Below are 27,358 nucleotides of genomic sequence, written 5' to 3' on the forward strand. Positions count from 1 at the left end.
CTTGAATAAACTGTGGTCATTGGCTTACACTCACGTCAATCGCTTTTTACACCACAACGATAGGTTTACAGGAACGCCAATCTGATAATCCCCTCACCCTATTGGTTGATTCTTTTTTCACTTTGCTGCAGTCGCAAATCCCGCCTCCTAGTGTTTACGTCCGGGTCGTAAAGATGGCACGCTTGTGAGAAACATGTGAGATTTACTTGCATGAGAGCATTATACATTGATCTACACAGAGTTTTATAACGTAAGTAAAATCAGTTTGTTGTTACTGCTGGGGGTGGGTTAACGACCCATGTCGCTTATCTAAATGTAAGGAATATGTTGATTAAACGTTGTATTCTAGTATGTTGTGTTTCTCATGTGTCGACATGCAGGCAGATGCAAGACATGTTATTTGTTATTGGGCAGTTTAAATAACGGATACATGAATTGGGGTAAAGATGGTTATTATGAATGTCTAATAATACTCGAAAAATGTTTAATACCTTTGTTTCTTGATTGGACCTCTCCAGAGCCCTTCTATTCAGGTAAATAGTAAAGCATGGCTTCTATGGAGGAAGATTTCCCCCGTGGCGGTGCAGAGAAGAAGACCTCTGGGCCCAAACATGCTAAGACACACGACGTGGACAATCTTTTTGAAGTGAGTTATGATGAAGCAGTGATTTCAATTAATATCAATGAGTAAACAATTGCTTGCACAGATTGTTATGAGTGTAATGTGTATGGATGTTTTTCAGACACGTGAAACACTGGTTAAGAAGAAGAAGAAGAAGGACGTGGAACATGATGAAGAGAAATCCCTTAAAAAACAGAAAGTGGATGAAGAGAATTTAAAACTTAACACTGCCACTTCTGTGGAAATTCTTCATCTTCGGGTAATTTTGTAAACATGACAATTCTGTTTGGATTTAAATAGGCAAATGCTTAAGAGTATATATGACTGGATCATATACATAATAATATTATGTTTCTAGCTTGTTATATGTTTGGCAACACCTCTTGAAGGAAATAACATCACAGCATTTATTTTGATCAAGAGATGCATACATTTTTGGTCTTGTATTGACAATGCAAGAGTCCAGCACTCTGTAAAGTCTCCACCAGCACATCCCGAAGACTTTAAGGTCTGAACTCAGAGGAGCCAATTCATGTGTGAAAATTATTCTTCATGCTCCTCACAACCATTCTTTCACAATTTGAGCCTGATGCATCTTGACATTGTCATCCTGGAATATGACCATGATGTGTCGCCTTACGTGGTTGTTTTAGAAATAAAAAGATACGCACTTCATCAGTTTGTTAGAAGAACTGTTCCCAAACATGTAACATGCTAAAAACATAATATAATGATCCAGCCTTTGACTCTGAAGCATTTGCCTATTTAAATCCAAACAGCGACTTGACTTGTGTGTATATGTGTTGGTGTGTGTAAATGGAAATTGCACTTGTGTCTGATCACCCAGGTTTCTTTCCCATTTCCTCCGTCTAGAATCTGAAGATTGGCACTCTGATGCTGGGTTGTGTGAAGGAAGTGTCAGAGTTTGAGGTGGTAGTTGGTCTCCCAAGCTGTCTCGTTGGTTACCTGCCAATCTACAACATCTGTGACTCCTACACCAAGATTCTCAATAACAGACTGGACTCTGAAGACACTCCAGAGGTAACACAACTGTACAAGGAAAGAAACAGTAAAAATATATGCGAACATTGTTGTATTTGTAACAGTATAATGCACTTTTGTTCTTGTTTGTCCACTCTTCATAGGAAGTCGCCCCTCTCTCGCAACTATTTACTCCTGGAATGCTGGTCAGATGTGTTGTGTCGTCTTTAGAATCCGCTAAGGAGGGTCACGTTAGTCTTAAAGTGTCAATCAACCCAAAAGATGTTAACAAAGCGTTGAGTTCAGGCGCTTTGAAACCTGGAATGGTGAGTTTGCAATCTTTCTTTAATATTATACATTTATAGTGTATATGACCTAGTTCTTGCTGAATCTTTTATGTGTAATTGTCACTCGTGAGCTAAGATCAAACCCTCTTAACGTTTCAGACACTGAGTGGTTGTGTGGAGAGTGTGGAAGATCACGGATACCTGGTCGACATCGGAGTCATTGGCACTAAAGCTTTCCTGCCCAAAAAGAGCATTGCCTCAAAACAAGGTACAATCATTCTTTTATATATATATATATATATACAGGGGTGCACATAACTTTTTCAGTGAGTTACTCAGGTGAGGACCAGGAGATGGTGTTTGGTACTCACCCCATATGTAGCGTGGCCACAGCTGTCAATCATGACGTCACATTTCCATTTTTATAGCATAAAATAACTAACTAAAACCAAACTTATAAAATAAAAATAAACGAACACTTAAATTTACATCAGCGTGAAAAGAACGACCTAAAATGATAGAAAAAAAAATGATTTGAAGTGTTATTTGATTGTTCAGATATATGTATTTGTATAAATTAAATATAATTAATCCTTATTAAAGATATTAAAGAGCAGTGAATTTTCTCTTTTTATTTTGTCGTTTGATCAATATTAAGTGTACAGAAGGCATTAGGTTTATTACGCACTGTCACTTTAAGAGTGTGCAGATCCAATTGCACTGATGCACGGTACATTCTGTAAAGACATAACCGACTGTGTTTACGTGAATACTCTCCAAAACGGACATTTAGACATAATGTTGTGTGTATTTGTCCATTCAGACGCGAAAGAGAGCTCGATTCAGTCCTTGCGCGCAGCGTCTATGTGCGGGGCTGCACGCTTCGGGTCGTGTGTGTGTGTGTGTGTGTGTGTTCGCACATAAAAACATACCGAATAAAGCTGTCTTTCGCGTCGTCACTCTTATTCAGATCTATCCATATGTCTGCTCTTCTCTTTCTCCCAGACGTTTACATTTTTTAACGATTTGAGACATGCATGAAGCGCATGCCGACTCGGTAGATCAGCACGTTACAATTCAAATGTGCGCATCTTCCACAAACGCAAATCAGTTCTGACTGGATCACTTCCCCAATCGTCCCTCCCTTACATTTCCGTCTAGTTTTTATTCGTCATAGTGGTCGTCATTTAAAACAAGGTTTTTATTTAGTTATCGTCTCGTTTTCATCTGTGAAAAAATTTAATTAACACTGCCTAGGTTGCATTTTGGCGACAGTACGCAAAGGCGCGTAGTAACACAAGTGGCATTACGCATTCCTGATTTTTGTCGCGCATGCGTACCTGCGTACCAGTTATGTGCACCCCTGTATATATATATATATATATATATATATATCTTTCTCGCAATGAATTTAGCCGGGGTAGCTGGCATGACGTTAAACTCTAAACAGACAAACAAAACAAGTAAGGGAGTCAGGCACAAATACAGCAACATAACATCTGATTTACATTTATTCATTTAGCTGACGCTTTTATCCAAAGCGACTTACAATTGCTATATATGTCAGAGGTCGCAGGCCTCTGGAGCAACTAGGGGTTAAGTGTCTTGCTCAGGGACACATTGGTGTCTCACAGTGGATTCGAATCCGGGTCTCTCACACCAAAGGCATGTGTCTTATCCATTGCGCCATCACCACCACTATAATTTGTGTAGATAAACTGTTTATCATGGTTCAATGACTAGATGAATCACCCACATCATAAAGAATGTAAGAGTATTACCGGTAGTTCACTTACAAATTAAAATTGCCATAATTTACTCGCCTTTATTTAATTTCAAAGCTGTATGGCATGAACTAGTCCTAGAATTAAAAAAATTAAAAATACTATTGACAATTTTACCTTTTAAATCAATAGTTACTCCATAATACATGTTTTGAATGACAACAACAATAAAAGGATTTCTAATTTTTGGGTTGACTGTCCCTTTAAGGCTATGCCAGCGTCGGGATAAAAACGGCATTATGATTGTAAGTTTATCTCTGTTTATCTCAGATCTGAGTGTGGGGCAGTACGTGTTGATCCTGATAGAGGAAGTCAAGAACGATGGACGTGTGGTGCGTCTGTGCCAGAATCCCCAGGTTCTCGCAAAGGCCTGTGCCACGGCTCCGCATGGATGGACTCTAGACACCCTCCTGCCCGGACTTCTGATCCGCGCATGCGTAAAGAGGGTAAGCAGGGTCCCCACAGATCCTTAATATATATCAAAAGTTTCAAGAGGTCAGAAGGCCTTAAGAACCCTGCCTGCACATACCCTGGTAAGACAGCTGGATGAAACGCTTTAAGCGTGAAGTATGATATAGAGTGCAACAGTCGGGTCCGGAAGCAAAAACGCCATTAAATTTTTTTTAACGATAACTTATGAACCTTTAAAGACAGCCTTCCTGTGAGCTACGAGGTTTGTAATTGATGGTGTTTGTTTCTGCTGATGCCGTCTGTCCACATTATTTTATCATATTTTAATTGTTTAACATCGGGATTTGTGGTCAAATAAAAACTACATTACCCATGATGCTGTGCAAAAATCCACCAATTAGAGAGTCAAAATCAGCAGAATGCACTAAAAGGTCTGTTTAGCTCCGCCCACTCCCATGAAGCACTGTGACTGATGTAATCGAGTCTATCTCCAGACGCTCTCAAAATATATACGCTGTATGTCTGTTTTCAATGCTTCATGGGATTTTAGTTCTTCCCCTCACTAATCACTAAAGCTGTTAAGTACACAGTCTTGTACCTTTGTATTTTTGTCTGATTTTCAAAAACAGTTTAGCTTCAAATTGAAGTTTGTAATGTCATGATTCACCTTGTAGCTGGTTGGCTTGGTTCTTGGCTTATAACGCTTTAACGAAAAGGTTTTTTATAAAAATCCTTATGGGAGAAATTAATGGAAAAAATACTTCTGGAGCCAACGCTGCTGACGACGTGGGTGGGCTCTATAGCACTATGGTTAATACTAAAATACTTCCTCTTATCCCAGTTTAATGTACGACTGCAAGAAAGCTGTATATATTTTGAGGTTTTTTTAATCTAGTGTTTCTAGATCAATGTCTTGTTTTGAGACATTGATATATCTGTCCTCTGATGTTTTGTCATGCTAGGTTACTCCTCACGGGCTCATCTTGACGTATCTTTCCTCTTTCACCGGAGTGGTTGATTTTCTTCACCTTGATGAGGACAAGGCATCGACCTACAGCCAAGGACAGGAGGTAAGAGTCCAAAGACCATAGTAACAGTGCTTCAAAATAATTGCTAATCGTTTTTGTTTGATGTGTTTCTGCCTGACACATTTGGTTCTCATCAGGGTTGTTATTGTTAACTAAAACTATTAACTCTTTTTTTTAAATAAAGCTAAAATTAAATCTAAATATTAGATGAAAAACGTAAACTTATTTCAGTTAAAAAGTGTCTAATGTTCATGTAGTTTAAATAGAAGCACTAAAATTGCTAACTGGAAATAAAGTAAATATAAACTAAAACTCAAATAAAAATAAATAAAATGATTAAATCTAAGTAGTAATATTTAAAGGGGTCATGAATTGAGAAATAAAATGTCCCTGATATTTTGACTTGCAAGAGGTAAAACTGTAAAAACATCCTGTAAGTTTCAGAACTCAAAACTTCCCCGCTAGCCCAAAAACAGCTTTAATTGAATCAAAGCTCAAAACTGTTTATGCGTCAGTAAATCAAGCCAGCAGTGACTAAACGGTCAACTTCACATTGTTTCTTTTAGTAGTGTGAAAATAATCTCTTAAATTTCTTAGAATTATATACAAAGAATGTCTCCTTTTACAATCGCTGGAGCTTTAAACCACCAGCACGAGTTTATCAGTGACTGAGTTGGGCTCTCGCCAAAACTTCTGTTATAATCAACTAATCTCTTATTTGCATTGTGTTTGCACTGTTAGTTATGATGAAAGAAATTGAGTTGCAATGACGAGATCACTGCATTCATTCGCTCAAAAGACTGTCTGTCATCTCCTCAATGCTCATCACGGCAACATTTCATATCTAAAAAAAAATGCTATAATCAACACTTTTCACAACTAGTTAATCTCGATAGCTGTAATAGTAAGAATGTAGTAAAAGTATTCGAGAGTACCACATGTAATACTTATTTCATATGCAAAGATGTCAGCCAATCACAGCAGTGGACGTTTACACTGAAGTCTCACAGCAGACACATAATTTTGAAATTATGACCATTTTTGATGTAAATATCATAATAACATTATAAGTGCACCCCAGGAAACATTATAAAAAAATTCAGTTCATGACCCCTTTAAAATAAACAAAAAATAATAAAAATGTCAAAAGCACAAAACAAAATGACAAAAAATGGAACTAAAATGAATTCAGAATAATGATAAAACCTGTAATAGTATATAAATAACAGTCAGTAATGAAGTTATTTCTGTGCGTTCCCACTCTTCAGGTGCTGGCACGGGTTGTGCATGTGGAGCCGTCCACGCGGCATGTGAGCCTGTCCCTGCGCAGTCATCTCCTGCCACCAGGGGGCGCTGTGCTGGACGTGTTCTGCACCGAGCGGATGGGTGAGGTGGTGCAGGGCTGCAAGATGACTGATCTGCACTATCACTCAGGAGCCATGATGAAGATGCCCGACGGTACCACGGCTTTTGTGCATGTGAGTACAAATATGGTCAAGGATGACTACACAGTAGTGATGGGAGAAACAAAGCTTTTTGAAACTCTGAATCAATTGAACCAGTTGCATCGCCAAATCATTCATTGTTTTGAAGTGTTCAAACACCACAGGCTGTTGGCACCTGCTGGTCAAAACGGTGTAAATGAAATGAAAAGCTCATATAATGTGAAATGTGTAATGCAGTGTTATTTTTGAATCATTGAGATACTGTTTTAGTTTTTATTTATATTTTGATATACGTATATAATTTTTATATCATTATAAAAATGTATACAAAATATAAAGAGATATACAAACATTTATATAATTTTTATATATATAATATATAATTTTATATATATATGTATCTCTTTTTTATATATTTTTTTAATAAAAAATTAAGATTTGGTAATTTTGTTGTTTTTGACAGTTTTATTCCTTTTTTTTATATATAGATTTGTGTTTTTGTTTTAGGGTTTGCAGTCTTGTCAGATTGCTAAAATTATTATTTTTTAAAATTTAAATGTTTTATTTTATTTCAAGTTTAATATGGTTTTAATTTGTTGTAGTTTTAGTTAACTTTAATAACCCCGGTAGTACCTTTTACAAGCCAATTGCTAATGTTTTCGTGAAAGTCTATTAAATGTAATCTAAAAATAATTAAATGCCATTAAATATGAAGGTTCTTTAAAGTTAATGTTTTTATCCATTCATTGTGCTTGATTTGCATGTTATTAGGCAAGGATTTGACTGTACGGTATGTAAATTAGAAGCAATTAAATATAATTCAAATTTTTTTTGTATTATACCTGTTTGAGTAATACAATTCATTAAATTATTTCAAAATGAACCTGCATTATAATACCGACCCGAGATCAATAAAAGAGTTAGTTCACCCAAAAATGAAGAATTATCCCATGTTTAACTCACCCTTAAGCTATCCTATGTGTGTATATGACTTTCTTCTTTCAGCCGAACACAATCAGAACAGGAGTTATATTAAAAATATCCATTCTGTGAGTCTGATGAAGTTTTATTTGCTTTTTGCATGTAGAAAAACCTCATGAAGGAGCCAAAAGAAGAGTTCAACCCAAACCGCTTGCTGTCCCAGTCCGAACACTCGCTGAGAATCATAGATTACAGTCCTATGGAGCAAATTCACCAGGTCACACTGCGCAGGTTGGTTGACATGACGTTGCTAGGGTGTTCTGGCCGGTTCGTGTTATGATTTGTTGTTCATATGATTCGTTTGTTTGTGCAGGAGCACTGTTGCAATGACCTTCTTCAGATATCAAGACATCAAAGTGGGACAAATTGTTGAGGTGGGCAAGACAAAAAAAAGTAATGGATCTGCAGCAAATGTCACATAAAAGAATGAATGTAATGGCGGTCACATGCTGCTTCTGGGTTTCAGGGTAATGTTGCGGGTTTGCTGAAAGATGGCGTTTTCGTGAGGTTAACGGACCACATCAGAGGAATGATACCCAGAATTCACCTTGCCGATGTCGTCCTAAAGACCCCAGAGAAGAGGTTTTATGAGGGCTTGAAAGTCAAGTGCAGGGTGAGGCTTTTTAACCAGGGATTGATTTCTTTCTTTTCTTATAATTGCTTTCTTTTTTATTATTATTATTTGTCGTGCAGTATCTGAAATAGAAAGCTTTTGTAACTTTATACACTACCAATCAAGTTCAAAAGTGACAGTAAAGACATTTAGATAAATAATAAATTCAGATAAATGCTGTTCTTTTGAAGTTTCCATTAGGCATGGGTCGGTATGAGATTTTGACTGTATGATGACCTTAAGCAAAGTTGTTGGCCGTTTTGTGATCACAGCTCTAAAATGTGTTATTTTTAAATGTCGGGGTAAAAAACTACTTTTTCCTCCATTGAACACAATGTGTTTTATTTCTAAGCAACATCGGTAGTGCTAACATGCATGTCAGGTTAAATAATTAAATTAATTTAAATAAAAATAAATGCAGTCACTTTTTTTTTAACTTGATTCTTAGCAAAAAAAACCACTGTTCTTTCAAAATGATATGTGCTCATTCATGTGTAATTACTTCCACCAACTAATCAAGTATTCTGATAAGCCATTTATAATACTTACGGGTGAGCTGCTCGAATGGCGGAAGCCATGTTGCGCCTCCATCTTGAAAATACATTAGCCAAAGAGGGACATACCTGGAAATTCAAGCTTCGCCTTTCACACTTTATACACTCAGTGGCGCCGTGACGAATGCGAGGTGGAGATTACTCGCGACTGCCGGTAGATCTGAAATAATACGGCCAACGTTGGAGTTAAAACGCCCTCGCAATGGGAGGGGCTCCTTTGTTTCCTGTCTGCCATTATTGGACAAACTGATTAATCCAGTTGTGTCTGATTATTGTTGTCGGTCAGGCACACCTTGCTGTGCATAAAGTCCATTGAATTATTTTCTGTAGAAAGATAAACAAAACTTGCAGTCACTTAAGTGAGTCAGGCATGTGATCAGCTAAAGACAAAAAAAAGAAGGAAAACTGGAATCTGCCTAACCCCAGCCCTGTAATTATAATAATTATATATATATTTTTTTTATTATTACATGGCTTGGTTGAATTCTAATGTAGAATTTGGTCTGTTATTTCTTGATAAAACACCGCTGCTAAGTATAACACACCGTTGCCATGAAAAACAGAGCGTTGCCATGGACACGGTGTTCTTAAACGGAAGCAATACAATCGTTTTTAAATCAATAAACTCCTTTTTAAATCAATATTTTGTGTCAAATTATTGATTTATTTGGTAGGTAGACATGTAATAAGCGGGATAATGTATAGCGAGGCGGTTGTTATAGCGAATACAACCGCTTCAGGCGGATTCAAGACCCCTCCGCTTCGGGCTCCCGATCAGCCTGTCAGTGTTGTATTCGATATACATTATCCCTTACATATAACCTTTAAATTGTAAGAATTTCTTTTTTATTAATTTTATTATTTATATGCATGTATGTATTTATGTAGTTTTTTTTTGCATTTTCCCCATTTAATGCAATCTCGGGTGTCACTAAAACTGTATTTGTAGCCTCTCTTCTAATTATTTTTACCTCTTTTTTTTTTAGGTATTATCATTGGATGTTCAGAACAAGAGGTTGATCCTGACCAGGAAAAAGGCCCTCATGGAGTCCACACTCCCTATCTTCCAGTCCTACTCCGATGCCAGGGTGGGCCGCATCTCTCACGGCGTCATCGTGTTTGTGAAGAAGTTTGGCTGTATTGTTCGGTTCTATGGAGATGTGAAGGGTCTGGTTCCTGTGGGGGAGCTGTCCACAGAGCGTGTGGAAGATCCAGAAGGTCTCTTCTTCATTGGCCAGGTCAGAGCTATATTTAAAAGTTGTGAAGTGCATAGGGCTGTGCAATTCATTTAATTTCAATTTAGATTTCGTCTCCCAACGATCACCAAAATAGTACAAGCGTGTAAAACCGCTTTCTGAAGCGTGTTCTGAATGACGCGCGGGCGCGCACATCCGCCCCTCCCGAAGCCATAACCTCTCTCAGTTTGAATGTTTAAACTGATAAGACTTAAAAAGAAGTGAAAATTCTCAACTTTAGTTACGATGCAATGCTGGTCCGATTGTGCAAGTGACAATTCCGTCATGTCCCGACTCCTAAACGCGAGAGTGTAGTTTCGACGCTTGCCTTGTCCTACCCATTTTGAGAGATGAGAGAGAGAAGTCGCTGCACCGCTGAACACTCACGCGGTTTGTGAAATTGTGTCTTGGAGAAAGTTTTAAAATGATTGATTTGATTTTATAATCTCTGTGGATTAATTTAGGCTACTCATACAATCTACTTGCTAAAGTGAATCAATGATTGCGGGGGAATTTCACGCATTATAAGTGGTAGACCTGTGGGATTTATTAAAATACTTTAGAAGTATTATCTGTTATATTATTTATTTTAATAGTTCAAAAAGTACAATAAATGTTCAAATTTAGATTTTTTTTTTTTAAAGAATTGTTGAAAAGTGTCTTTTTAAAAATGCAACACGTTCCCAAAGTCATGTGAAATAATCGTGTTACATAATCGTGATTTCAATACTGACCAAAATAATCGTGATTATGATTTGTTCCCCATAATCGAGCAGCCCTAGAAGTGCATCTAGTTAAAAAAATAAATAAATTGGGGGTCCATAAGTAGTAATGAGGTCCATTTTGTTAGTAATGATGCTGAAAATTCAGCTTTGGAATATCACAGGAATAAATGACATTTTAAATTGCAAAATTTCACAATGTAACAGTTTTTACTGTGTTTTTGATCAAGTATATGTCCATTTTTAAAATGATCAAATTTAAAATAAATTGCTGTATTTCGTCAGATTTATTCCAGTCACACATTTCTGCGTCTCTTGAAGTGTTTTCATCTTCAGTTCACACTAATTAACACTTTTTGGGATTCTTTTAATTATTTTCTGCAGGTTGTTCAGGCCAAAGTCTTGAGGTGTGACCCGGAAAATAAGAAGTTGTGTTTATCCTTCAAGGCCGTTACTGAGGGAGATATAAAGGTGGAGCAGACTGAGAAATTTGACTTTATGGTTGGAAAGGTAATTTGACTGAAACAAACTTTTTTTTTATACTTATCTTTGCAAAGCACAGGAAAATAAAAACAAATACATCCCTACATATTTCTCTCCATGTCATTTCCTATTTAGGCCGTCAATGTAAGAGTTTGCCGCAAAGTCCTGGATGGTCTGGAAGTCTCCATTGTTCCTGAAGAGGCGCCAGCTTTCATACCCATAGTGCATCTCTCTGATCATGTGACCAACTGCTTTCCTCTGTGGATGGCGTTGGAGGAGGGAGACACCATCTCTAATATAATGTGTCTCAGCAAGAACAAGAAGAAGGGCATTGTATCCTCACACAACCATTCTTATCTGTCAGTAAAAATAAGTCGTTTAGCAACTAAAAATTGTATTTGAGTGATTAATGATTAATCGCTTAAAGATCGCGATCTTGATTCAAACACACTTGATCTTTTTTTTCTAAATACAATTATTTGGCTGTGTCTATTAAAGATTGACAAGTACGAACACGGCAAACATTAAAATCTGTGTTGGCACTGAACCAGAGAGAGTAGTTGTCATGTATAGATATGAAACAAGTACTCAGATAAAAGTTAATAGTTCAGATATAAACACTGATGTATACGGTAGTGTACGGTAACGTAAATACAGTGAATTAACTTTTGAAAGTAACTTGATGTTTCATATAAAGTATCAAATATGCCATTACACCAGTAGGTGGCGACAAGTGACTGTTAAAAAAATTGGTCTGACTCATTCATTGAAAAGATTAATTCAAAAATGCTGATTCATCCAGTAATGAAACAAGTGAAGGCTTAATGAGTGAGTCAATGAATACTTCGTTCAAGAGATTTGTTCAAAAACGCTCATTCATACAGTGAAAAAACAAGTGAAGTGTTTGGCTGCATCTGAAATCGCATGCTCTCTTCAGTAGTAATGGTTGCTAAAATGTTTAAAGTTTTTGGCCTCATGGGATAGTAAAGTGTCCATCATACACACACTTCAGAATCTCGCCGGAAGAAGTGTCATTTGGGTGCTTGTTCTGTGAATTCAGACATACTACTTTTGTCACATACTGTTTTACGCCTAGTATATAGTAGGGAAGTATGTGAGATCGGATGCAGCCTTTATAAGTAAGTCATTGAGTCATTCATTCAAGAAATTCGTTCAAAAATGCTGATTAGTGAAGAAACCAGATGTCTTAATAAGTGAATTCTTAATGAGTGAGTCATTGAATCAATCAAACAATTCAAATTAATTAAACATTTTTTTACAGGTGATCACAATGGAAAAAAAAATCACAATCTCTACTAAATTACATTAATTTCTTTAGTTGTCTGTTCAGAATCGTGGGGAGAATCTTGATCTTTATATTTTAAACAAAGAAATCGTGTTTATCCAGAATCATGCCGCTTTAATTTGCATACCGTTCAGTTCTTCTTAACCGAGTCGTGTTCAGACTCTCACCAAGAAACCCCTGCTGAAGGCCTGTGTGGAGGACGGCAACGTCCCGCAGAAGTTCTCTGAGCTCCAGGTGGGGATGCAGATGCTGGGCTGGGTGAAGAACATCATGCCTTACGGAGTCTTCATCGATTTCCCGCACGGACTCTTCGGCCTCGCTCCTAAAGATGTATGTTTGCATTTTGGTTTGTTTGGATAGAATTTTGTGTGAAAATGATTTTGTGTTTAAATGTTATTAGTTGTGACACGCATCAACACCAAAACTGATATTTTATAACAGACTAGTCGACTAGACAAATGGGATAGTTTACCAAAAAATACTGTCATCATTTACTCGCCCTCATGTTGTTCCAAACCTGTATGAATTTCTTTCTTATCCAAACAGTGGATGGGCCCCATTGACTTTAATTGTCTCTGAACAATTTTCTTTGGGTGAACTGTCCATTTGAAATAGCCTACTTTGTCTATGAATCTCTGCTTGCCTTACATTATGATCATTGTAAATTAAACCTTCACTTAAGCCCTAGTTTAACATGGAGATGATATTTATATACATGTTGTTATTCAGGGCTATTATACTGTAGTTAATTCAAACTAAATCCAAAACCATAATAAAAACATTTAACGTTACTTAAAATACCCCTGTAGTCAATAATTTTATCCCTTCATGCCTTAAAATATCTTGAATGTAACTCTAAACCCTTGCTTCATTTAGTATACACAGTTCTATGAATATGCAAATTAGCCCCGCCTCCACTCACTCACAGCAGCTCAGAGATCCACTCGTTGACGATCACACGTTGACCTGATTGGTTACAAGGTAGTGTGTGATGCCAGAAACACCAGCAATTTCAAACCGTGTTTTTGAGCCTGTCTTTGGTTCACTGCAGTTTTAAGAAGAAAATACTCAGCAATGGTGTTGACTGATGAATTTGTACATGGTTCGACTTAAAGCATATTAAAAACACCACACAGACATATAAACAACATTAAAAACTTGAGTTTCACCACGGGGGGACTTTAAAATGAAATGAACGTTAACTGAAATAAAATAAAATATTCAAGAACTTAAACTTAAAGTTTTATAGAGTTTTTTTTTTTTTTAAACTTAAAACAAAATTACTTTTACACTTGAAAACAACATCGGTATTAAAGTATAAAAGTAAAAATGTCATACCGGAATTGTCCTTCATAACCAAACCAGTTCTAAGGCACCTTAAAATAAAATGTTACCAAAAATATATTTTTTAAACGACTAGTATTTCCTTTGTCGACTAGCAGTAGCAGAATTGTTTACTCAACTAGTCTAACACATCCCTAGTGCAGATGTGATGATGTGATCTTTCAATCTCATTGTAGGCTATGGGTGACCAGTTCATCACGAACACATCAGGCATCTTTGAGATCGGCCAGTCGGTTGTTGCCCTAGTGACCCACCTGGACGAAGAAAAGCAAAGGTTTTTGGTCAGCCTGAAGGTGTCAGAATTGAGTCTCTTGGAGCAAGGTGCCCACGCCAGACTGATCCAGGGTCTGAAGGAAAGGAAGTCCATCTTTGAGATGGTTTCTGGCAGAGGTATGAGTGTAGGCTCTGATGAACGACAAACAATAGGTTGTCTGACTTCTGTTTTCCGCTCGTTGGACTTTATTTTAGAGTTTTTAATCAAGTTATCCAACTCTTGTCTGTGTCCAGGAGAGTCTGACGTCCTACAACAGCTTTCTGCCGTGTCGCTCGGAGATAAAATCAAGGTGACGGTGGGAGATACCAGAGAGGACGGCTCGGTCACACTGAGCTCAGATCTGCTCAGTGAAGCCACTGTGTTGGCCTCAAAGTCCCACATAGAAGGTGAGGACCGCCTTTCTTTTAAATAAGTTTCTGTTTATTATAACAAAACTGCACTCCAAATGTAACGAGTAAAAGTTAAAATCATTTAAATTACAAACTAAAGTACACTACTCAATAACATTATTCTGTCTATTTCAAGTTGACATGACTTGATTTAGTAAGTCACTGCAGCCACCGATTCAGTGATGGAGCTCTTCAAACTAGGGGTGTATGATATTACAATTTTTGCTCAAGAGTGATTAAAATGTCACAAACTGCTTAGAACGTGACGTACATTCACATCACATGTTAACTTGCAGTTCTCTACAATCACGGAAGATTATTATCTGCATGGTTCTTGTCTGGTTCAAGTCTTGCCTGTTAAACAATTTATTCTCATGCACATTAAAAGCGTCAAACGGCGCGTGAGTACTAAACTATGTTAGGGTCTTATTTTTAATAGCAAAGATAAAATAATTAAATAAAGATTTTCATCTTCTCCCACCCCTACTTTTGGTCTGCCATTCTTTTACTTTTGTAATTTGTCACCTTGTAAGGCTACATTTTTACTGCTCAGTCACTTGCAAAATAGCAAAACCAACATGGAAAAAATCACAATAAAATAAAAATAATGAATTTTCCTGTAAAATACAGCAATATGATATTTTTTCCATATTGCTCGCCCATAATTCAAACTGTTGTTTTTGTTTTTATTTTTTTAAATCTGACTGAAAAACTGTCGGAGTGTATCTACAGTGTTTAAGTGTCATATAAGTATTATTTATATAGTATTATAGTCTTATGTTTATATTTATATTTCTTTTTATATTTATAGTTTTTCTTTTAGTTGTAGTCATTTTTTGCTTTTTTAAAACATTATTTAGCTTTCAATTATTTTAGTACACAAAATTATTTCACTTAGTTGCGTAGGGCAACATTTATAATTTTCGTTTAAGTTTTTAATCGAATATTTTTATTATGTTATGTCAGCTTTATTTCAATGACTGAAAACAAATTTTAATAATTTTAGTTTACAAGAACAACTTTTCAGCATCAGCGGAAGAATATAAATGTTCATGAACTATTTGAACTGAATGTCTTAAATAGTTTGTTTCCAAATGTAACCGATTCCTGTTTTTAATGACGCTCGTATTGGACTGTCTACATGTCTGGACTGAAAAAGCATATAAACCGCCTTTAAAACTTCAAAAAGTGTTTGTATGTACATGTGCAGATCTTTACATGGATGGATAACATGCTAGTTCTCGCCTAACTAGATTTGTGTAAATGTTTCAGGCATGAATGCGACTCCGGGCTGCAAATTCACCGCAGTGATTCTCCATGTTGACCCGTTAAAGTCTGAGGTCCATGTGTCGCTGCTTCCAAATTTGATCACGAACAAGAAGAAGGTAAGCACTACTTACAGCTCTGTAAACTCACAGGATCTGACTTCTTCAGGAGAGTCTGTTAAACTTGATCCTTCATGTTTTTCTTCAGTTGACACAGGACTCCAAACTCGCTGCAACTATCCAGTACACCGATAAAAACTTTGCTGTCGTCTCATTGGGTGACACTGGTCACCTGACCATCATTCTCCTTCAGACTCACTTAAATAGCATCTTGGATTCAAAGAAGTTTTCAGTTGGTTCCTGTCTGAACGTGACCGTGGAGGACCCGAGCAGCGAGAAATTAGGAGGACTTCCTCTTGTGGCGTTCCAGCTCCCTGATACCAAACACAAGCAGCCCAAATCCAAGAGCCGCGGTCCATCCCGTGACCTCATTCTTGGGGAAGTGATGACGGTCACAGTAAAGAAATTGAAGCCCATGAACGTGCTGGTGACGCTGCCGTCGGGGACCACAGGAAGTATCCATGTGTCTGAGATAGAGGAGTCTCCTGCGGTTGGCAGCTTCCCAACTTCATCCCTGAAGGTCGGGTCAGAGGTCGAAGCCAGAGTGATTGGAGGACACACAGTTCGTGGTCACAAGTAAATACATCAGCGTTACTTCGCCGATTTTCAATCACTTTTGTGTTGTTACAATGTTGGTAGTAGTATATGTAAATTAACAATGTTTAGTCGTTCTCAGTGTGACCTGGACTGAGAAATTCACCTCTATTTTCCAGCCTAAGCCTTTTGACCACTCCAGGGCTTTCGTGAAACCTACAGATTGTGTTTCCGTATTTTTATATCCCTGCACGACAGACAGTCGGATCGACAGAGGGTTAATATTAAAGGGATAGTTCGCTTAAAAATTTAAATTCTGTCATTTACTCGCCCTCAAGTTGTTTCAAACGTGTATGAATTTCTTTCTTCTGCTGAACACAAAATAAGATATTTTGAAGAATGTCGGTAACCAAACAGTTGATGGGGCCCATTGACTTCCATAGTAGGAAAATAAATACTATGTGTAATACTTTTGACATTGTTTTATTTGATATTTGGGTAGCATGAAAAAAGAAATTATTTGGCAAAGCATTGATTTAGTTGATTATTCTCATGAAATATTCTCTTTCAACAGTTTCCTGGCAATCTCTCACCCTGACTATGGTGTTTCCATACCTGAACTCAGTCTTCTGCCCAGGTATACATTGCTACAGCTCTCCATACATACAAGTTGCAATAAACATTTGCTGTCTGTGTGCATTTATATTTGTTGTTTTGCGGTACTGCAGACTTCACTCTTACTCTTTTCTATTTCAGGACACTGAAAGCTGGGGACAAGCAGTCAGTTCAGACAAACTTCACACCTGGAGATGAAGTCTTATGCTTCCCGTCAACGGTGACTTTTGGAATCTAACGAACAGCAAATATAATAAAAAAACTGCATGAACTTTTGAAAGTAATTTTTTGCCTTTTTTTCTTTTTTTCTTTTTTTTCAGTACAACGCAAAAACAAAAAACTTGGAAGTTGATGTGAAACCCAACCTCACTGGAACCGTTGAGCTGTTAGCCATGATTAGGAAACCTGGGGTGAGACTCTATCAATTTGTTTTTCTTGCTTGTTAAATTGAGCATTTTAAAAGCAACGTGTTGCAAGATTGTAAAAGTATTTCATTTGTATTTGACAGTAAATTAAATAAATGGGAACATATGTTAATTTCTTGAGAAAGTTAATTTAATGGTAAATTATGATATAAAATATTAGTTTACCGTACTCTTAAAAGGCATTTTTAATGCATTATGCACTGATTAACTGCATAGAAAGAGGACCTATTATTATTTTTTTACATTTTCAACTTTCTTTATGGTGTAATGTTTCTGTTTAAACATGAAAAAGGTCTGCACAGTTACAAAGCACAAAGTTATTCTGTATATCAGTAACACTGTTTCTGAACTCTTGAAACACTCCGATTGTACTCTTGAGTTTACTTCCGGGAACGAACACAACAAATATTCCTCATTTAAATAATTCCCGCCAAAGGCATATGCAAAAACGAATATGCGAGGCCTGGTTGAGTTGAGTTATAGTGTGTTGAAACTCGCTGTTCTGGTAAGGAGCACAACATTTCCGGTTGACCAATCACAAGACACTGGTCCAGCCGACCAATCAGAGCACATTGTGCTTTTCAGAAGAAGGGGCTTAATAGAGACCGGAATTAAACAGAGCGTTACTGACAGACTGGGAAGAGAGGTGCAGCCACAATGTCAAATATATGAAAAATAATGTTTATGAACAAAGGGCATAATAGGTCCCCTTTAAATGAATGTGGTAACAAACAAGCTATAACTTTCACATTTGTTTTCCCACAGCAAGCTAATCAACCAAAGAAGCTGTTTAAACCAGGACAGACTGTTTCTGCAAAGGTTGTTGGTGTTAGTTTCAACAAGACTCAACTTCGGCTTTCTCTGTCCCTCACAGGTAACACTTAGTTTTATCTGGAGTCATGGAGATTTCCTAGCTCATATTTTCTCCTTGTTATAACAAACGCTGAGTCACATTATACTTGATGTTGCACTTCTGCCGTCATGACGCACGTTGCAGTCGTCCCTCGAGTCTCTTTAGCATTTTCTGTGTGTGCTGTTGCTGTAGGAATGTACAAGCTGGAGCCAGGGTTGGTCACTATGGCGACGGTTCGGAAAGTTGAGCCTCGCCAGGGATTGTCGCTTCATCTCCCGTTTGAGAATTGGGGTTTTGCTTCGGTAACGGATCTCTCTGATGCATATGCAGACAACCCTCTGGGGCCCTACGAACAGGGACAACTAGTCCGGTGAGTCATGAGTCATGACCCAGCTGAAACTGTTTATGATGAATGTCTTCAGGATTTTTCCTACGAGGAAGCTCTAAAATGTAAAGTTTGTTAATGTGTGTGCATGTCTTTTTTCCAGGTGCTATATTATTGAGGAGCTTAAAGAGAGGAACTTCAGAGTTTCATTACGCCCCTCCAGGTATATTATCAAGTGTCATTTAAAAAACAAGAACAAACTGGTTGAAGATCTGCAATCACTTTTCACTTGTGAAACATGAGGACCTTTTCAGCCTTAACATTTTATTTATCTTTTTTTTCTTTTTCTTTTTTTTTTTTTTTTTACATGTATATGTTTTTATTGATAATCAATAGCTAAAACTTTCCTTACAAGAGGGCGGCATCGCAGACAATAAATACAAATAAAATGACTAGGGCTGCTAGTCAAAAATATTTACATGTTTATATACATTTTTTATATTTAAATATAATTTATATTATATATAATTATAAATACTTAATATATAAAAATATTTTTTTCTTAAAATTATACATGCATGTTTGTGTATTTATATATACATAATTAATATATAAAAATATTTTTTTCTTAAAATTATACATGCATGTTTGTGTATTTATATATACATAATTAATATATAAAAATATTTTTTTCTTAAAATTATACATGCATGTTTGTGTATTTATATATACATAATTAATATATAAAAATATTTTTTTCTTAAAATTATACATGCATGTTTGTGTATTTATATATACATGATTAATATATAAAAATATTTTTTTCTTAAAATTATACATGCATGTTTGTGTATTTATATATACATAATTAATATATAAAAATATTTTTTTCTTAAAATTATACATGCATGTTTGTGTATTTATATATACATAATTAATATATAAAAATATTTTTTTCTTAAAATTATACATGCATGTTTGTGTATTTATATATACATAATTAATATATAAAAATATTTTTTTCTTAAAATTATACATGCATGTTTGTGTATTTATATATACATAATTATTATACACAGTACACACATATATGATGTAAACAAAAACTTTTATTCTGCAAACGATTAGTTGCAATTAATCGTTATGCAGCCCTAAAAATGACGTCTTACTACATTACCTAAATAAATATTACATCGACAATAATGTTATAGGCACAGACGGTAATGATTTTTAATAAATGGTAGCTGTAACAATAATAGAGTCCAATTTGCACTTCAATAATTATTACAGTTGTGTACTTAAAGGGTTAGTTCACCCAAAATGACTCGCACTCAAGCCATCCTAAGTGCATATGACTTTCTTTATTCATTCAAACGCAGTCAGAGTTATATAAAACAATATCCTGGCTTTTCCCAGCTTTATAATGGGAGTGAATGGTACCATTTTTCTGAAGCACATCCATCCATCATAAAAGTAATCCATCCGACTTCAGGGCAGCGATGTGTTTTTGTAAGAAAAGTATCCATATTTATAACTTTATAAACTATAATCTCTGGCTTCCGATTACAACCGTAAGCGAGTCTAGTTCCGGCAGAAGAGTGATCTCTGACCCGACGTATTGCCGAACATAGAAGTGCAGAGGATAGAGTAAAACAATACACCAGTCACGAATTAGAAGTCTAAAACGAGAATGTTAAAACCGAAATGTGGGAGGAGCTTGAGTTTGTTTGAACCACGAGGGTCGTCTGTTCTCATCTAAGCCATCCTACGTCGGGTCAGACTCAGAGGTCACTTTTCCACTGAAACTAGACTCGCATACAGCCATTACCGGAAGCCAGTGATTATAGTTTATAAAGTTATAAATATGGATATATTTCTTTAAAAAAATGCATCGCTTCGCTTCAGAAGGCCTTTATTAACCCCATGGAGTCGTATGGATTACTTTTATGGTGGATGGATGCGCTTTTTTGGGGGCTTCAAAATCTAAGGTACCATTCACTCCCAATAAAAAGCTGGGAAGAGCCAGGATATGTTTTAATATAACTCTGATTGTGTTGGGTTGAAAGAAGAAAGTCATGCACACCTAGGATAGCTTGAGAGTGAGTAAATTATTCCTAATCTGGTGATTTTTAACTCAAACTCTTACCTTGTTTATTATTTAATTGCGTATATATATATAATTTATTTAAAAAAATGTCCCTTTCATGTAATGTTGTAATTATGTATGTGGCCATTTAGAAATTAAAAACCATGTTTCGTCCTGTATTGTTTTCTAACAGTAGTTACTACATTGAACGTAATAAATAAACATTTTAGAAGGACACAGTTGTGATTTGGGCTTGTTCTTTCCTGAAAAACCATCAAAAGAGCATGATGTGTATTAAATGCGTGGTCTGTGTCAGTCTTTCACCCATATCATCTGTTGCTTTCTTCTCAGAATATTGAGAACATCCGGCGTACATCTTTTTTTTTTTGGCTTGTATTTTTTGGCCACTAATCTTGCAAGTCATTTGAAACTATTAAATAATTCATCAAAACATTCTGCTTTCATGTAAACATCTGACAAACCATTTCCATTTGTTGTCATTACAAAGAAGCATTAGAAATAATTATTTACCTGACTTCAGGTTTGCTATGTGCTAGATTTCAGAATGAAAAGGAGTTAAAGTTTAGTTTCACTGTATTGTGCCCACATTTTTTGACAATTAATTTGTATTATTATTTATTCATTCTTCCCTTTCTGCAGATTGCATAAGGACCAGCAAGATATTACAGACCCAGACATTGAGTCAATTTCCGATATAAAAGAGGACCAGATTATCCGAGGATATGTGACGTCTATTAACGATAAAGGCATATTTGTGAGGTATAGCATCTTTTGATGCACATATTTTTTAATGAAGCCATTCTAGTCTCCGGAGTTGAATTAAAATGATTTTTCTTTTATGAAAGGTTATCAAGGGCCATCACAGGAAGAGTTCAGTTCCAACACGCTACAAAATACTTCATGAACGACCCAAAATCTGTTTCCGAATACATTACCCTGAATGCACTGGTGACGGCCAAGGTTCTCAGGTAACGTTTCTCTAATTTCACATGAAGTCCTAACCTAGCCTTTCATTGCACTGAAATATGTTGGAATGCACAAAGACCAACAATTAAAAGTAACATATGTGATTCTTTTTTTTTCTCATATAAATGATTTTAAATTTCAGTGTGAACGCAGAGAACAGCCACGTGAACCTGTCGCTCCTGTCGAAGGACACTGGGAAACCAGACCTACTTCCAAAATCCCTTGATCTAAAACTGCGTCTGTCGGGAGAGAAGAAAGTGAAATATGACGAAAAAGTTGCCAAGAGGAAACGAGCTCTTTCTGAGAGCGAGGTAAGTGTGTGTTTGTGTTCGACTGTTAGTTTTGAAGAGGACGGATGTGACCTTGTGTTTTATCCCTGTAGCAACAAGACGATGAGACAGTTGGACAGAAGATAAAAAGGAAAAAAGATGAAGAATGCCCAGTGAAGGGAGATCGCACAGAAGAGAAGAAAACCTTAAATGAGAAGAAGAAGAAGAAAAGGAAAACAAAATCCGAGGACAGTGACAGTGGTGTAGATGTGTTTTTCAGAGAGAAGGAAGAAAGTACATTGGATAAAAAGTGTGGCCAAGTAAAGGTGACGCATCTCTTTTCAGAACAATATGATTGAATATTTCGAGATATAGGTGTACAACTTCCTCTCTGATATGTAACACAACTGTTGTCCGAATGTTTAGGGTAAACATGAGGAAACTGAACCAAAACGGCTGCAGGTGCCATCTGGCTTTCCATGGGAATCAACACTGGGCTCTTTAACACCTTTTGCCGCAGTAGACGACACCCATGAATCCAGTGAGGATGAGCAGGAAGTCACGAGCAAGGTGAACTCACACATGCATCAAAACTAAATTGCTCCCGTGTGGACTATTGTACTGAGCCCCTGAAGGGACGTGGTGATAGCTTTGAAATGTGATAATCATATTTTTGTCCATTGCGTTCACCGAGAAACTTTCGAAACTGTGTTCGCACTAAAATATAGTTTTTACTTCCAGCCTTTATTGTTTCCATCAGGGAGAACAAGTTTCTTTGGGAGAACGGGAACATTTTGCAACAGAACTTTCCCGGAGAAGCGCAAAATTCTTGAATATAAACGCAAAAATTTACAAACAAACGCAAATTTTCATGTTGGAATGCAGCATTTTTGTGAACGAATGCAAAGTTTCTCTGGGGAATGCAAAAGTTGTGCGAACAAATGTAACGTTTCTCAGGGAGACGCAAAACTTGTGCGAACAAACGCAAATTTTCTTGGTGGAACTCAGAAGGTTTGTGAGCAAATGCGAAGTTTCTCAGGAAGACGCAAAGGTTTTACAAACAAACAGAACGTTTTGGGAACAGACTCAAAAGTTTCTCGGGGAATGCAAAGGGTTTGGAAACGGACAGAGCAATATTGCTTGCAATTGTAATGAAAGGTGCATTCATTCCTGCTCTCGAGCCATGGATTGCATCAAAATGAAGTTGCTCCCATGTACACTATTGAATATCACAATTTTTTGCAATCGCATTGAAAGGTGCATACACTGAAAAAATATTGTGAAACAATTTCACAAACAATTACAAAGAAACGGCAAGAAACACATTGAATTAAACATGAAATTTTGAAGTTGAAAAACTGAAAAAGTATTAACTTGCTCCAATAATCTGTTTTATTTACAACTGTTTTATTACAATGCATTGCCTGCAAACACACCGTAAACGGCTCCTCTTTCTCTCCAGCCTGTGAAAATGTCCCGTAAGGAGATGAAGCAGGAGCAGCAGAACGAGGAGCAGCAGATCTGCAAGCTGGAGGCAGAGCTCATGGACACATCTGTACGACCCGACAGCACAACGGCGTTTGAGCGTCTGCTCCTGTCGTCTCCGGACAGCTCCCTCCTCTGGCTGCAGTACATGGCTTTCCATCTGCAGGCCACGGAGATCGAGCAGGCGCGCGCAGTCGCAGAGAGAGCCCTCAAAACCATCTCCTTTAGGTGAAACACTAGTTTAGTATGGTTTACATTTAAATACGTACTACCAATGCACAAACTGCTACAGGAAACCTGTTTGAAAGCAGTTATTGTCTTTGATTCCACTGACTGTAGTTGCAAAGAAGATACACACTTTTAAAGGATTGTGTGTGTTGCTCTGCCCCTTTTTAGCATAAATGTTTTGCAAAACATCCAAATGAAATCAAATTTTACAACTATTAACCAGTTTGTTTGTGTGTTTAGAGAGGAACAGGAAAAGCTGAACGTGTGGGTGGCCATGCTGAATCTGGAGAACATGTACGGGACACCAGAGAGTTTGCAGAAAATCTTCGAACGGGCCATCCAATACTGTGAACCTCTTCCTGTGTACCAGCAGCTTGCCGACATTTATGCCAAGTCGGACAAGATAAAAGTGAGCATTATGTCTGGTGACGTGATCTGATTGGTTGTTAGTTGGGACGCACTGATGTGATATGGGTAGGGGTTGAGTGGTATGACCAACATGTTATATCACAGCCACTTACACTCCCATTCAAAAGTAAGGGGTCTGTATTTTTATATAAATAATTTTTATTGCAACAAGGATGCATTAAATTGATCAAAAGTGACAGTGAAGACATTTATAATCTTACAAAGGGTTTCTATTTCAAATAAATGCTGTTCTTTTGAACTTTCTGAGAATAGATCATTCGAAAATGTCCACAGAAATAAAGCACAACTGTTTTCAACATTGATAATAAAAAGAAAGGGAACAGGATCATGTGACACTGAAGACTGGAGGAATGCTGCTGAAATGTCAGCTTTACATCACAGGAATACATTACATTTTAATATATATTCAAATAGAAAACGGTAATGTCACAATATTACTGTTTTACTGTATTTTTTATAAAAAAAATTGCAGCCTTGTTTCAAACATTTAAAAAAAACAACTCGCCAACCCTGAACCTTTGACCGGTAGTGTAGTTGACTGTGGTATAAATGGTAACAAAAGGTCTCTTTTTAAACCATTTATACATCAATTTATTAAAAAAAGCTCAAACATAAACGCATGCTACAAGCCATCAGAACAACAATACAATGTATTGCATGAAATGCCAATATGGCTAAATATTTATTTCTTTGGTAATCAAAAACAAGTCCTTATATTGGCCACATCAGTTCTCAATATCAGTCTTTTTTTTTCTTTCTAAGATTGGTTGACACTATGGCCCTATTTACACGAGAACGCCCGCGGGTGAAAATGTAAAAATATTTTATCGGATGTGCCTTTCGTTTACACGGCAACTGCGTTTTTGGGGCTTAAAAAACGCAAAAAAGTGAAACCACCCTCCAGAGTGGAAATCTTAAAAACGCTCCATCGCATTCCCGTCTAAAGGGTAAAAACACAAAAGTCTGCTAGACCGTGAAGGCGTTGCGTATGTGTTTACGTCACAGGCATGCACCAGTACAGGAAAATAACAAAATATTATCAAACTAAAATATAGCATTAATTTCATTGACAAAAAAAAATGTAAAATCTGTAATTTTTGAGCGACACGCGAAGAGCACCGAGGGTTAAAGCAGCAGCTTTACCGTATTAAACATGAAAAACTGTGTCAGCGGCTCTTTCACTTTCAGTGCTTCACATTGCCACCTAGCCGCCTGGAGTGCACACTACATCGAATTTCACACACTTTTGCGTCACCATATGCACGCAGATTTCCCCCCCATAACGCTCGTCTAAACGCAGAATAAAAAGTGATAACGCAACGCCACTTTTGCGTTTTCTCTTCAGATCGTTTCCGTGTAAACATAGCCTAATATGGCCATCAATATATTGTGTATCCCAAGTTGTTTTGTTGGTCGGTTAGTTACATCAAATGTGAAACTCTGTCACAGTATTAAACTTTTTGTATCCTGTGTGTGTGTAGGAGGCTGAGAGTCTTTATAAAAACATGGTGAAACGCTTCAGACAGGAGAAAGCTGTATATCTGAGTTACGGCACCTTCCTGCTACGACAGCGGCAGAGCGACGCTACAAATGCCCTCCTTCAGAGGGCGCTGCAGAGCCTGTCCAGTAAAGATCGTGAGTGCCAGCTACATGTCATCTCTGTGGGACCTGGGTGTCATGAATCTGAAAAAGCTATTTAAATGATATCCAGACCCTCCAGCTGTCCTGTTAGCAGCTCATGCATTGTTTCCTCACTACCTTTCCAGACGTGGACCTGATTGCCAAGTTTGCCCGGTTGGAGTTTCAGTACGGGAATACTGAGAGGGGCAAATCCATGTTTGACAAGGTCCTGAGTACCTACCCCAAACGCACAGACCTGTGGTCCGTCTTCATAGACCTGATGGTGAAGCACGGCTCTCAGAGGGAAGTGAGGTAAGCGTACCTGTAGGGTAGGAACTGTACTTCATGTAGTCCATATTATGAATATTTAAACCCTTTTAATAATCCAAATCAACCAATCACATTTTTGGTTTTGACTTTGTTTTAAATATTAGTTTAAAACAATTCCTTATTTGGTAGTTTAAAAAAAAACTATTTATTTCTATTGTAAAATAAATAAAATAAATAAATAAAAAAGCTGATAGTTGGTCAGTTAGGCTAAAGTGAAACTTGTATTAATTTAAATTTTGTTTTAAATATTATTTTGTATTACTTTTTATTTTATTTTTTAATTTACTTTTTACTTTACATTTTGAAACTATTGCATTGTTAATTTTTAATTTATTCTATGTACCTTATTTATTTTATTTACTTTTTATTGTACTTTTTTTTTAAATGTATTTTTTATATATATTTTTGACATTTTATATTATATGTAGGGATGCATATGAACATTTTGGCCGATACCGATAATTCTTTGTTTATTTGAAAGTCGATTATGGCCGATAAATCTAAATCCAAATTTTTATATAATTTGTTTCTGATTACAAAAACAAAAGTCTCACCATTTTAAATCCATGTCCCAAGCACACAATTATAATGTTCTCATTATAATTTTCTGTAGCCTATATGACAGACTTGCGTTGCATGTTGCACTGAACTGTATTTTCCTTTTTGAAGTGATTCCAATCATATTTCAAGCAATTCAAAAGCATCATGGTAAACAGTGCACATCTGAAGTGTCTCAGCTGAAGGAAATAATCCATTATTAATCGGCTTTAATATATTGGCCCAATTTTCTTATCGGGCCGATAACTTAAATGAACTTATATCGGCTTATAGCGATATGATGGCTGATATATCATGCATTCCTAATTATATGTAGAGTGGGACAGAATCTTAAAATCTTGTAAATTCTGTTCTCAATTCTTGTTTGGCACACTTATTTTTCATATTTGATATTTTTATATTTGAAAATATTTTCCTGTTCCCTCCAGGGAGCTTTTTGACCGTGTGATTCACCTAAGCGTGTCGGTGAAGAAGATCAAGTTCTTCTTCAAGCGCTACCTGGAGTACGAGAAGACAAACGGCACACCTGAGACCATCCAGGCGGTCAAACAGAAAGCTGTGGAATACGTGGAGTCGAAAGGAGCCGAAGCCGCCAGCTAGAACCATCTAGTTTATTAAGATGAATCCAATATCTAAGGGGAAAAATTAATCTTTTCTCCCACCCATTTTTTTCTCCCTTGTACACCCTTTAACATATTTCTGGAGGTGCATTTGTGTGCATCTCCTGTCATATAAATGTCTATAAATAGCCAGTTTTTCTCTCTTTGATT

General features: G+C 36.7%; 1 protein-coding gene across 1 annotated transcript; it reads left to right on the forward strand.

The window, feature by feature from the left end:
* Positions 1–139: 139 nt before the first annotated feature.
* pdcd11 (programmed cell death 11) lies at positions 140–27,188 on the forward strand (the record flags this gene model as incomplete). Its single annotated transcript, XM_079615278.1, has 36 exons — positions 140–250; positions 519–646; positions 744–881; positions 1,496–1,663; positions 1,768–1,929; positions 2,050–2,158; positions 3,945–4,120; positions 5,048–5,155; positions 6,382–6,591; positions 7,646–7,770; positions 7,853–7,913; positions 8,006–8,152; positions 9,693–9,944; positions 11,048–11,173; positions 11,282–11,479; positions 12,612–12,782; positions 13,973–14,186; positions 14,304–14,456; positions 15,732–15,844; positions 15,933–16,420; positions 16,953–17,015; positions 17,135–17,213; positions 17,314–17,403; positions 18,184–18,292; positions 18,464–18,641; positions 18,760–18,819; positions 21,343–21,462; positions 21,549–21,671; positions 21,812–21,980; positions 22,052–22,264; positions 22,365–22,508; positions 23,401–23,651; positions 23,892–24,060; positions 25,562–25,715; positions 25,847–26,012; positions 27,017–27,188. The coding sequence occupies exons 2-36, from the start codon at positions 548–550 to the stop codon at positions 27,186–27,188; spliced, it is 5,478 nt and encodes a 1,825-aa protein (XP_079471404.1). The 5' UTR covers positions 140–250; positions 519–547.
* Between the last annotated feature and the right edge of the window lie 170 nt (positions 27,189–27,358).

Source organism: Phoxinus phoxinus, assembly GCF_949152265.1.
Source record: "Phoxinus phoxinus genome assembly, chromosome: 6".
Taxonomy (NCBI): Eukaryota; Metazoa; Chordata; class Actinopteri; order Cypriniformes; family Leuciscidae; genus Phoxinus; species Phoxinus phoxinus.